The 12,796-nt window shown below is 42.9% G+C and overlaps 1 protein-coding gene across 5 annotated transcripts in view; it reads right to left on the bottom strand.

Annotated features, from left to right (window-relative positions):
• Positions 1-8,474, bottom strand: part of ELF2 (E74 like ETS transcription factor 2) — a 28,436-nt gene extending 19,962 nt beyond the window's left edge. Inside the window, exons 1-3 of one of the 5 annotated variants that reach the window (XM_059470226.1) lie at positions 8,355-8,473; positions 2,633-2,828; positions 1,521-1,686 (exon numbers count right to left, since the gene is read on the bottom strand). In XM_059470226.1, coding sequence (XP_059326209.1) covers positions 1,521-1,686; positions 2,633-2,704 — 238 coding nt within the window. In that variant the 5' untranslated portion in view covers positions 2,705-2,828; positions 8,355-8,473. Of the gene's footprint in view, positions 1-1,520; positions 1,687-2,632; positions 2,829-7,800; positions 7,828-8,354 lie in introns of those variants that run through there. The other 4 variants (XM_059470227.1, XM_059470225.1, XM_059470230.1 and 1 more) reach the window with 4 other exon arrangements.
• Positions 8,475-12,796: the final 4,322 nt, after the last annotated feature.

Here is a 12,796-nt window from a genome sequence, read left to right as displayed (position 1 = left end):
GGTTTCCCAATATAAACTTAAGTTGTAAAACTCAGTTTGGGAAGAATACTATCACTTCTCACTTACCTTATCCTCAAAAGTTTTATTACCATAGTCAGAAATTAAATTTAAGAAATACATTATTTCAGAACTTCCCTTTACATTTCTTTGTTGAAATTCTAACTAGCATATTTCTTCCAAAACACGTTTCAGTAAACTGGAATTGTAAGTATTGTCCCAAAACCTGCATCACTAGCTCATGCTCACCTTGTGAAGTTGATGCCTGTGATTTTTGCTGCAGTGCTATAGGATAACATCCAACTTGAGAGGGATGTATGAGCAATTGCATGCACTGTTTACTGAGAAATCTGCACTGAAACTTACCTAATCTGATAGGAATGAACATAGCCTTAATGAGATGCCAAGTTAAGCAGCTGGGACGGTCTCTCACCTTTATTTTGCTTTCCTGACATCATGAATTTGAACTCCAGCTCTAAATAAGGCAGCTGCAGGAGAGGAGCAGATGCTACCAATGTCAATGGGTCTCACCAGTTACATATGGAGTGCCCAAGGGGACTTGTCCATTGGCTGCAGTTCCATGTGCTCCCTACTCCAACACTCTGCTAATCCAGCAGAAATTTACCTCAACAAAAATACAAAACAGTTGAGGGTCTCCTTGCTATTTTTCTTCTTGCAAGATTAGCATAGAGAAGTATGAGAAGCAACACAAGAGAGCAAGAGGGAAGGAGAGCAGGAATCACAGCCCAGCAGTCAGAGGTTATTAGGCTGCTACAGCAGCAAAGCTTTTGTTCCTGCAGACACTTTGGTGCCTCTCAGAAAATGCAAACTTCCTGATCATGTATGTTCTTTGGAGAGATGGTGTACAGAAAGATTAATCTCATCTAAACAGTTAATCTTTCACAGCAAAGCTCCGCTCCTTTCTCCATTCCTAACTTGTTATTTTATAGACAGATGTGTTAATTTCAATGTATTAGGCTTTTCACTCATAAAGGGACAGCCCAACTCCACTCCCCCTAGCCACCCACTCCTGCAACCGAACCAGCAATAACAAACTCCTGCACCAAAAAGGCAGGACAGGAAGGGACAGACAGGAAGGGACAAGAGCTGGAAGATGGGGTAAACAGAGCCACACAGTACCTACTTCCAGCTGCCCTGCCCTTGTGTGCCTCACACACAGCGTAAAACTCAATTCCAGCTAACGTCATGGCTCAGCTGATTGTTAAACACTCCAAGTTTAGCTCTCTAGTAAACTCCCTGCATAAGTACATAGCAAAGACACAACTGAAGACCTGCCTGCTCACGAGGGAGGACACACAGTGTTACAATGCAGCATTCTGAATGCAACGTGACATTTTCACCTGCCAAGGTGATCCTGGCACCAGTGAAGCCTAAGCAAAGCTAAGCTTAGAGCAAAGAGATGTGACCCCACGTCAAGACCTCCATCCTGTGGATAGACACATTCCTTGGGGAATTCTAAAAGTACAAAAGCCTCATGGAAGAAAAGAATTAAGTCAGTCTACCTGTTTCCACAGTTTCAGTCTCAATTTCTTGTTCCTCTGCTACATCTTGCATCAGGTAAGTCTCATCATCATAAACCAGGACCTGAGCAGCGTAACCCTGTTCTAGTCTGGCACTAGGAACTGGCTCCACAACCACTGCTGGGAATTCAGAGACAGGCTCATTTTCCTATAGAAAGGAAAAAAAAGGAAAGAAAAGAAAAAAAATGCTCTAAATACTGCACTATTGAACTCTATGTCAATATTTTCCTCTTATGTTCTTAAATGCTTTACGAAATAATGATAATAATTTCAAATATTTTTACAGGAAATTTTCTTCCAAAGCAAGAGATTAAAAGAATAACAGATAGTTATCAGCCATTAGAGGGAACGTTCTAAATCTCAAAGTTTTCCTTAGTTTAAGGAAAATTTAAAGCACCAGACAGCTTAAGATATCAGAAAAGAGCACACTTTCTGATGAAGACACTGAGCTGTGGGAAGTGTTTCTCCTCCCTCTGCTTGATGAAAGCTAACAAAGGCTTTGACCATGCACTGCAAGGTACCTACACCTGACCTGTGTCTTTCAAACATGTTTTGGTTATTTACACAAGAACTGACTACTTCAAAGCCTATGTGCCATCTCTACTTATTTAAGGATGAAAATGTCTGTAAAAACATATACAATCAGTTAGTGCTGCAGAGGTAGAACCGAGCCAGATGATCTTTATTAAAAGCTACCAAAGAGTAGAATATATTTATTATTTGTTGATAAGAATGCAAAATACAATAAAATATGCTGTGCTGGCTAACTTTAAAAGAGGTCTGTATATTGTTCTGCTCAACTTGTTCTATATCTCATATCTGAGATGTTTAAAGAAAGTTTATATATAGAATATAAGTTCGTAAACCCAGTCTACAGTTGTACTACAGACTTCAAGACTTCCTGCTTCCACTGCTGTGACAACAAACTCTTCTACTAAAAGGTATTCGAAAAATTGCTGCACTCTTCCTCCTTACATAACAACCTCAGATCCATTTCATCTGCTTTCACAGCAAGTTCACAGCAAAATTTTCTTTCAAATTAAGATAAAAGGTTTCAAAGTTTGATAGTAAATAAGTGCTATTTATTTTCTGACCTCTTGATTTTTTATTTCATTGCTGTCAAACTCCAGGGCAGGACCTCCATTGTCAATCACTACTGATGTCATGGTGCATCCCCCGAAGAGTCTTTGAGAACTGTTATCTCTCCTGAAGATACTAATGCTGATAACCTCAGGATATCAAAGGCTTGGATTCACAGTCCACTGCTCTTAAACAGCTAGGCAGAGGTTGCTGAAACACAAAATAATTTTAAGTTATTTGCATAATTTATACTCAAAAGTCTTCTCTTGCATGCTGCATCTCTACATCAAAACAGGGCATCAGCAAACAGTGAGATCAGTGCTTTGTAACAAAAGACAGAATTTGGCCCAACATTTTACTAAAATCCATCCATTAGAAGGCTACACCAATCACTGAGGTCTGCAAGAAAACAGGACCATCTAATATGTATTGAAGAAAGAAATGCTCATCCAAACTGCAATGGGCAAGCCCAGTGAGTCTGCTTTTCAACAGCAGGGAGCTGGTTTAAACTAAACTCATCTTGCACATTCAGGGAAACACTTGTGTGGATTCATGCAGGGTAACTGGGCTTCCTACAGGCAAGGTTACACTAACAAATATTACAAATGCTGATCATCTCCCCAGCCAGATACAAACTAAGCAAGGAACAAGCACAAGATACATTTGAAAAGAAAGAAAAAAATATACACAATTTAGAAAAAAAAAAGGCTTTTTTTGCTCACTTAGGCAGCCCACTCTACCTGACAAAGCACATACCTAACTCGTATTCAATTTGTAACAGCACAAACCTCCCCCCTCAAAGTTACTACTTTATTTTCCATTGTTTCACCACTTTTTGATGAAGAAGAAACTAAGAGTTCCTCTGCTCCCCAAACAAGACTTGGGCTGAAAAGCCTTTAACAGGCATCCCTTGGAGCCACAGACACCTGTCACCCTGCAGACCTTTTAGAACAAAAAGCCCACTCCTTACCTATCCAAAAGGCTTTAAATTAAAAAAATACGTTAAGTAGAAAAACAATTGCTTATGAATACACTAAAATAATAATTCAGAAGAAATCAATTTTATTGCAAAATCTTTTCTTCTTCTACAGTTTTCCATTTATACACAGAATAGAAATATTGCCAATGAACCATAACCCAAAATAGAAGGCCAAAGAAATTAAATTGCATATTAATTTAGAAGCACAAACCTTCTAACCTGTTTCAAACATCAGCACTATTCCTGCAACTCAGACTCACAGCTCAGTGAACATACGGTGCTTCATATGGTTCCTCTGCTTAAGCACATCACAAAGCTAATTCTCATGCACAATATTAATGCAAACAAACAATCACTGATAATAAATATTGATGCAAATAAATAAAACACTAGACGACATCTACTGTATATTTATATTTTAGGTACTATAGTCCCACACAGGTGGCCAAGTAATTGCCAAATTGCATCAATTGAAAGCACCCAATACTGTTTACAAGATCAGGCTCTCTCTAGAACTCTGTGTCCCAGGTTACAAAAGGTTTCAATCACTTTTATGCTGATCTATCTCATATGAATCACTGATTTCCTATAGAAATGAAGTTAAGGCAATGCAGAAACATAAATGATAAGTCTCATTTTCCAGCTGGGGCAGAAATCACAGTAAGGACCTTACAGGGGAAAGAAAGTACACAGAACAATGTGTGAGATGCTGAATCTCAGCATTCATTAACAGAACTGTATCCTCAGACTGAATATGTGGAATAGTCCATCAAGGTACTCCAAGTCTTTATACAACAGGATTTGAACTTCATACTGGCATTCAGCCAGCAATGTTTCCAAAACTCTGCCAGGGCAGAGAAAACAACAAGCCCACTCGTCAGCACGTGAGAAGGTGAAAGGGTTTCAGTTCAGCCTGGTTTGGGAGTTTCAGGTTAGAGCAGACGCTCAAACACGCACACACCTACATTTATGTGAGATTCCCACAGACACAGCCCTTCCTCTTTGAGCCAGCATCTCCCTTGTCCCTCTCCCTAAGGAGCGTGTCTCAATGGAAGACTTCTTGCTTCTCCCTCAAATTTCAGCAGGACACTGAATCTATTCCCCATCCTCTCTCTAGCAAGTCCCAGCTCATTACATTCCTGTAAAAGGAAAATCCTGTCTGGTCACTACAGGAATCAGCTCAGAAATTCACATTTCCCAAAACTAAGGCAGCCAAAAAGGCCAAAAGACAATTGGACTCACACTCCTAAAGTAAGAGGTGGTTCAGGTTTGTAAGAGACTAGGCTGTCCCCAGTGATACAATTAGCAAGCACAGAAGCTGGTTCAAAGTACAACTAGTTTTGAATTACAGAACAACCTGCAGAAAGATTAAAAATAAAAACAAAAACCTGCACACTACAAATTTAATTCCTCTCTGGATAGATGCTCACAATAAAACAAAATACAGAATAACATCAGAGGGGAAAATATAAATTTAACATTTCCAAAAAAATTACCAAATCATGTTATTACAGTTCTGACATCCACTCCTGTTCTTCCTGGCAATGGAAAATTCAGAGAAAAACTAGTTCTGAAACATTTGGAAAAACCCTTATGACCACAAAAACATCCTTGCTGTTATTTTTATACATATCTCACGGGAAAACAAAAATAAATCTACATGAGCCCATTGCCATATAATAAAAAACAAAACCCCAATCAAACAAAAAATTCTGAATCTTGAATACTTTTCCCCAACAGCAAGAAGTTTCTAACTATTTACACTACAAAACACACACCAAAGACTCAAATTTTTTATAACTTTCACTGGTCAAGACAACCAATTAGAGCAGGTCCTCAGAGGCCACAGGGCACTTGCAATAAAGGCTGCAAAACACCACTTCATTCACAGACTGAATAGTACATTAATCTGACCTACATTACGTATCCAAGGGTGTGCCTACAAGAAATCCAAACTATTCTCGTGAGTTTCTGGCACAAAGTTTAAAACTTTCAAATCACAACTGTAAATCCTAGTAAAAACGAGATCACAACTGTGATGAACACACATCCCAGTAAACACAGTATCTGAAGGTGATTCCCCTGTGCATAACTACCTATCAAATTAACAGGGAAGCAAACATGCAGCTCAACAGAATAAAAGATAACAACTGAAAAACTGTGTAGAAAGGATGGTAGAGAAAGTCATCTCTTCTAGGCCATACTTCAAGTGAAGTTATTTAGGACTAATTTTAAAACAAAACTCTAAATATAAGTCTGCAAATAGCTTTAGCACACGTTCATTTTAATTATAAAAGGAACTAGCAAAAAACCCCTCAAAACACAATGCTTGAAAAAAGATGCCCATACACAAAAACAAGACCAACACACAGAAATCTGAGCAGCAGAGGCAGCTGCTCCTCCAGCACTCAGAACCACCACAGGAGCACGTGGAACAACATCCCCCTTTGATTCAGGTCGCATTAAATCCTGAGGGGATTCATGCAGATACCTCCAGAGATGCAACTGGGTTTTTTGGAGGTTTTTTTGTTTTTTTGTTTTGTTTTTTTTTTTTCAAAACAGCCTTCTTTTGGTTTAATCAAAACCAAAAAAGTTAAGAAAGTTGGCTTGAAAATTAAGTTAGTTGCACGAGCAGAAGTACATCGGCCAAGATCACTGCAGAATCCCATTAAGAGGAACAATATATGGCTTTCTAAGGGCCCTAAGGTGTTCTATGTTTCATAGGCAGTAAATGCCACTATCACTCTGACACAGATAAACCACAGCACACTCTGTAACACATTTCATGTTGACTGAAAAGTCTTTTTAAAGATGCTTTCCCAGATCATATTTACAGCTCTGGCTACCTGATTCATACTGGCACGTGCAGAAGAAACAGCAAATTGCCTTTCTTTTTCTGAAACTCAGCAAGTCTAAGAACTGAAAAATTAAGTTACTGAAAAAGCTGTCTGAGCAGAACAAAAACTCCTAAGCTTCTCGCTAAAGTTTGTTGCACAGGTTATATCCAAAGTAGGATACAAAGTAAATCCTTGCATCCACGAGGTCAGGGGAGCATGCCAACCACACAGTCTACAGTACCTCACAATTCAGACCGAGCACTAAAATTCATAAATACAAATCAAAATAAGGGATGTGCAAAGTAGTCCCAGCCACACCACACTTCATAAGTTTTCATACCAAAAAAAAAGCAGTAAATTTATTCCTGAATGCACAGAAACTGTTATGCTGGATCAAATTAATGATGCAACAAATCCAGCAAAACACCAGAAGATCTCCTTCCATACATATATAATCTGAACATCCAAAGTTTGCTCTGAAACCTCAAAAGCTGAAGCTGATGAGCCCCAAAACATGTAAGCTTATAATCACTTAGAAACTATTAACGTTCTGCAGAAAGCTTTGTGGCTTCAGCAGGCTGCTCCTGGACCTTCTGCATCTCATCCTATTAGCAGGCTCCCTTCCCACTGCTCTCTATTTAAAGACACCCGGTAACCTTCTCTTCCCTCTGACACGAGTCTCACTTGCACCTCTCTTTCCAGAGAATTGATTGTTGGTCCTTAACAATCATTTCCACTCCCCCACAAGCCAGAGTAGGGAGGAATTATTCATCACTTTACATAATAACGCAGCAGAGACGATTAAATTAAATGGTGAGGATGTAGGTTTAAAAACCAAACCCCAACACACGCTCTAAAAAGAAGCAGTGTGCAAAAAAATTCATAATTAGCTTTGGCAGTATATTCTAGAGGTCAAAAACTTGTACGATTTAAGTTAGACAGCTTTATGATGGTAAAGCTCCTGAGTAGCTTATGAGACTATTGAATATAAAGATGTGTGTAACAGTCTAAACTTCAGGCACCTTCTGAACCAGATACTACTGAAACCTGAGAGATGAAGAATGTGTCACTGATGGCACCACACGAAAGAACCATCCTTTTCCCAGCACCCTTCTGAAAGCACTGTATATGAGATGGAATGAGTGCAGAAGGAAGAGCAATAAGGACTAGACCCAGAACCAGTTTTTAAACTTGCAGTAAGGTTGGGCTGTCTCTGCTAAAGAAGTTAAATGACAAAAGAAAAGTCACACGAGAGGCAACAGCGACCAGCCATAAGGGGGGGAAGCAGACAGAATGAAAAACTGAATTATTCAAGCGGGGAGAGACAAGAGGGAGCGCATCCAAGAAGGTAACAGACAAACACGACCTGGGCTCACCCAGCACGGCGTTTCACGGCCGCGCTATAATGAAAGCCCGCCGGACCCGCGCCGTTATCAGCGGCGCGGGCAGGGACGCGCACGGCGGAGCGCTCACGCATGACAGCGAGTGTCCGGCGCTCCGGGCTGCCATGTTCTCCCGACGCCCGTGTAAACAAGGCGCTGCCCCTCGGCGCTGCCCCGCCGCCTCCGCCCCGCTCCCGGCCCGGCGGCCACACTGCCCGGGCTGTGTGCGCTGACAGCTCCGGGCACCGCCCGCCGCCCCCTCCGCCGGCGCGGACCCGCGGGCAGCGGGCCCGGGGGCGGCGGGACGGCCCCGGCTGCTCCGCCGCGCCCCGCGCGAAAGCGAAAGTGCGGCTGCGGCGGGCGGGCGGCGGGTGGGAGGTGCCGCCGGAGCGGCCCCCGGGCCCGCCACCTCCAGGCCATCCCACACAGCCCGGCGGCCTCCCCCGAGCCGCCGCGGCCCCGCGGCCCTTTGCCAGGGCAGCTGCCGCCTGTCAGCGCCCGCCCGCCGCGGAGGCAGGAGCCGACACCGCGCCCTTACCGTGGCCGTGCTTCGGGAGGCCGCGTCCGTGGCCCGCCCGTGCCGGGAGCAGGAAGCGGCGGCGCCGCCCGGGCAGAGCCGGGCCGGGGCCGGGCCGGGCCGGGGCCGCCCCGCGCGGGAGGGGCGGGGGCGCAGCGCGCGACCTGCCCGGCCCGGCCCGGCCCCCCCCGCCCCGCCGCCGGGCGCGCGGGGGCGCTGTGGGCATGCGCGGCCGCTCCGCGCCTGCGCGGGGCTCGCCCGAGCCCCGGAGCGATCGCGGGGCGATCCCGCGGAGCGGCGGCCCCTCAGCGGGCCCTCAGCCACCCCTCGGCGTCCCCTCAGCCGCCCCTCAGCGGCCCCTCCGCCGCCCCACAGCGGCCCCTGCTCCCCGCCGCCGTGCCCCGAGCCGAGGGCAGCCCGTGCTCGGGGCGCGGGCAGGCTGCGGGGAGGAGCGGCCCAGGGTGCCGCTGCCCCGCCGCTGTGTCGAACAGGTGCCTGCGCCCTCACCGCGCTCCGGGCCGCGGGCGCGGGGCTGCCCCGCAGCGGTTCTGCCGCCGTGCCGGGCCGGCTGCGGAGCCTCGGGCGTGCGGAACCCATGCGGGCAGTGTCCTGGCAGCGCAGTGCTGAAATGCCGGCCCGCAGCTGTACCCCGCCGGCTCACAGAGCGCTGGGTGTGGAACCAGGCAAATTCCTCATCCAGTTCTTGTTGTTCCCTGGCAGTATGAGATGCGCTGTGTGGTAAACGCCAATCACTTGTTTTTACAAGTTTAATAGTAATAAAATCGTTATTAAAAAAGCAGTAATACAATTAGAGTAATAGTAATTTGGACAAATTGAATTAGGACAATATGAGACAATAAGCACAAAGAGTTACGGACGTCCAGGTACCTTTTTCTGAGCAGCACGAGCCCGAAAAAGGACCCCCGTTAACAGATGATTAACCCTTAAAAACAGTAACCTGTTGCATATTCATACACTTCATACATGATGCATAAATTCCATTCAAACACAGGATTCTGTCTGATCATCGTCAACTTCTTCCTTCTAATCCTTACAGCGCCTTCGAGGCGGGAAGAAGTTCGTTTCTGCTGATAAGGGGGCAATAAATTCTTTTTCTCTGAAAGATTCACGTGTCCTGTTGCTGCTATCTCGCTGCAAGTCCTTTCTTTTAAAAAAGCATCTTACATAGCATAGTTTCTATTTTAACTAAAACTATATTTACCACGCTACTTAAGAGAATTAATTCAGTGTTACTTTCTAACACAACACATATAATATTCATTTTAATATTTGCGAAAAGCCAATAATGAAATACATGCATTTTTCACACTCTGCATTTGAACCTGACTGGCTGTGAATGGTAACCACCCAGCTCCCTTGGCCAATGGCTTTAGAAGAAAAGTCGGTAAGGTCAAGAACCTTTTGATACTCAGCAGGGGTTGTAACACCACTAAATACATAGGAGTTACATGATTTGAGCAGGGGAACAATGCAATGCCAAAACAAACCTGTTTCAGGCAGGATTTTATTCTTGAATAAATTTATCCTGCTTTTAAAAAGAAAGAATTACATAGAAATAAAGGAGTAAGTGGGGGGTTTTTTTGCTGTATGTGAGGCTTTAAAATATAGAAGTTGAAATATTTTAGAAAGGAAAAGAATCAGTATGAAAGAGGGCTTTACCTCATTTTCACTTAGAAAATACATGGGATATATATGGCATGTTGCTTTTCTTAATTTAGAGGTAGCACATAACACAACGCCCACTTCTTATACAGGGAAACTGTCTGAAAATTGTGAAGAAGAAATTCCATACAGAGACTAGCCAGTTTATTTTCTGTTGTTTTAGTTTAAAGAAAAAATACAGAATCATTGTCCTCAAGGACCTTTTAATTTCCATAGCATTATACTTCAGCATTGAAAACTACTTTTGATTTAGGAGCAGCCAATTCACGTTGACAGTGGTGAGTGAGGATATCTCAGAACTGGTATAGAACACAAGACTCTGGGAAGAGACGTGCAGAAAGGCAGTGGGGTAGAAATCAAGCCATTAAAGGCTTCTCATAAAGTAACAACTTCAGACAATTTAAAGTGTCCCTTTCTCTTTATTTGTAACTAGAACTGGTGCTTTGTGTGGCTTCCTGCTGCTGCCAGTACTTGTAGTAAGTGAGGAGAGGTGAGGCTGACTTGATTTTGATTTCATAGAATGCATTAATAATCTAAATGGTAGCAAAGACACTCACATCCAGCATCATTGTGTTCCCAGAAGCAAGAACTGTAAAGCCTTGAGCACTTAATCCCAATTTGACTCCTTTCACTTCATAAGAGCCCAGCACTGAACAGGTTGCATTGGAAATTAGTCACTTACTAAAACAGCAGAATGAAAGCATTTTTGTGTTTTGGATTTTCTACAAACAACAAATAAAAACAAGCAAACAAACACAAAAATCCAAAACAAACAAAAAACTCAAGCCAATTTTCTTCAGTGGGAAAAAAGCACACATTATGAATTTCTCCTGTATTGTTAAGCTCCAGGGTTTGGGGATGAGGGATTCTTTCTCTGTCCCAGGTTTTAGCAGCCTTACTGCTTTTGATTTACTGCCCTCTTCTGCTTGATGATGTGAGTTACCCAATGGTTAATTATGCTCAATTAGCCCTCACTGGATAACAACATTTCCCACTAACTACTCAGAAAGAACATAGCCTTATGCAGGAAGAAGGAAGCCAGGAAAAAAAATCTCATATTGTGGGAGAATGATCAATGAACCCCATGGGCCTAAGTAATTTAATTATGTTATAGTGAAAATATGATTTTCATGCATATTACTGCCTCTCCTCTTTGCTTCTCTGTATTTCCCTCTTTAATTGGTTTGCATACCACAGTCAATGCTGAACTGAGAAGAAAACGCATCGGCAGCTGAACTTCCTGAGGGGAAACACAGCAACCACAACAATTTTAACACTTTTCCTAGGGCACAAGCAGAGCTCACACATATATATTTTTGAAGATCTCTAAGACGTGAAGGTTTTTAATTCTAAAGGAAAACTATTTATCACTAGAAAAGCCTGTTTAGAGCCTGTGATGTCGGCGGTCTCCTTCCCCCTCACGTGTCCCAGCCCACCATGCCCTAATATGAAGCCCAGACCCCCGCACTAAAGCAGCACAGAATCTGAAAAATATAAAAGCTCAAACCTGAGTCATCAACCCCATGTCGTAAAATGGATTTATAACATATGTTGAGGCATAAATAAAAAATAAATTGGTTTCTCTCAGTAAACCACAAGCAAACCTGATGGAAGTGAAGGGAGACGAGCACATCCTATTGATGATCATTGGTCTCAAATTTATTGATCCAGCTTACATACTTTTATAGTAGTGTTAATTAAGCTCAGACATATTGCAAAAGCTAAGCTCATCATTGGTTACAGATTACATGTCAACCCCTCCTTTGTGGCTACATTCTCAAAATACTTGTAGTTTTCTTGTTGAGGCTAATATTTGTTTTGTTTTTACATCCTGCTGTTGACTACATTCAAGGGCACCATGTTTTTCACTGTGTTTTTCTTGTTATTTGCTCAAGGACGCAGTGTTGTTGTTTTTCTCGTAAGGAAAAGACTGAGAACTTACTGCTTACAGCTGCTTTTTTCTGCTTAACCAGCTGTATATGATCATGGCCTTTTTTCCTCAAGCCACGTCTGCATAAAAACTCTCCACACAAACCATGCTGTTTCAATGCACTGTTTAATTACCTGTAGTTCATGCTTTCAGAGAGGTGAACTAGAGGGGCTCACTGGCACTAAAGGGAGGTGAAAATCCTTGCCAGCTGTTCTCACAGATAGTTCCTGACAGCAAAGGAGCAACGCGCTTTTGGGACAAATTCTGGAATCTCAAGCTTTTCTGTGGCCTGTGAAGTGTATTGTCAAGACCAAACCTTTCCCCCAATCTCCTTTCCTTTAGTCTTGCATGGTGTCTGTTCTCTGCTGTGGCACTACTATCCTTTATGATCCATTTCAACAATATATTTCAAAATTTTCCATGGTTCGTCACAGCCTTTGTGTAGCAACCCAAAAATTCACTTTTTGGAAGTGAAGGACAGAAAAATTTTAATTTATGTGGTATTCAGACTCCATACTAGCAAGGCTGAATAAACAATGGCCAGACCTCAGCAAATTGCAAAATATCACTGTTGTTACTCTAAAATATTCAAGTGCTGAAGCAGACCATGCTGTGCTGCATGTCTTTTTTTTTTTTTTTTTAAATTAAAAAAACCTAAACAAAACAAAAGTAAAAAAAGAGGAACTCTGGCATAAAGCATGGACAGGCTGTTTTGGGACTCTCACTGGTTTTTTTAATGGAAAGGACGAAAAGCTTTGGAAACCATAGTTTGTGAATCAGTCATTCAGGCAGCTGTTCAGAGGGCTAACATGCTTTGCCATGTACCAGAGCAGTTCCAGAGATAAAGAGC

Source organism: Ammospiza nelsoni, chromosome 4, assembly GCF_027579445.1.
Source record: "Ammospiza nelsoni isolate bAmmNel1 chromosome 4, bAmmNel1.pri, whole genome shotgun sequence".
Classification (NCBI taxonomy): domain Eukaryota; kingdom Metazoa; phylum Chordata; class Aves; order Passeriformes; family Passerellidae; genus Ammospiza; species Ammospiza nelsoni.
This window is presented reverse-complemented; position numbering and strand designations above follow the sequence as displayed.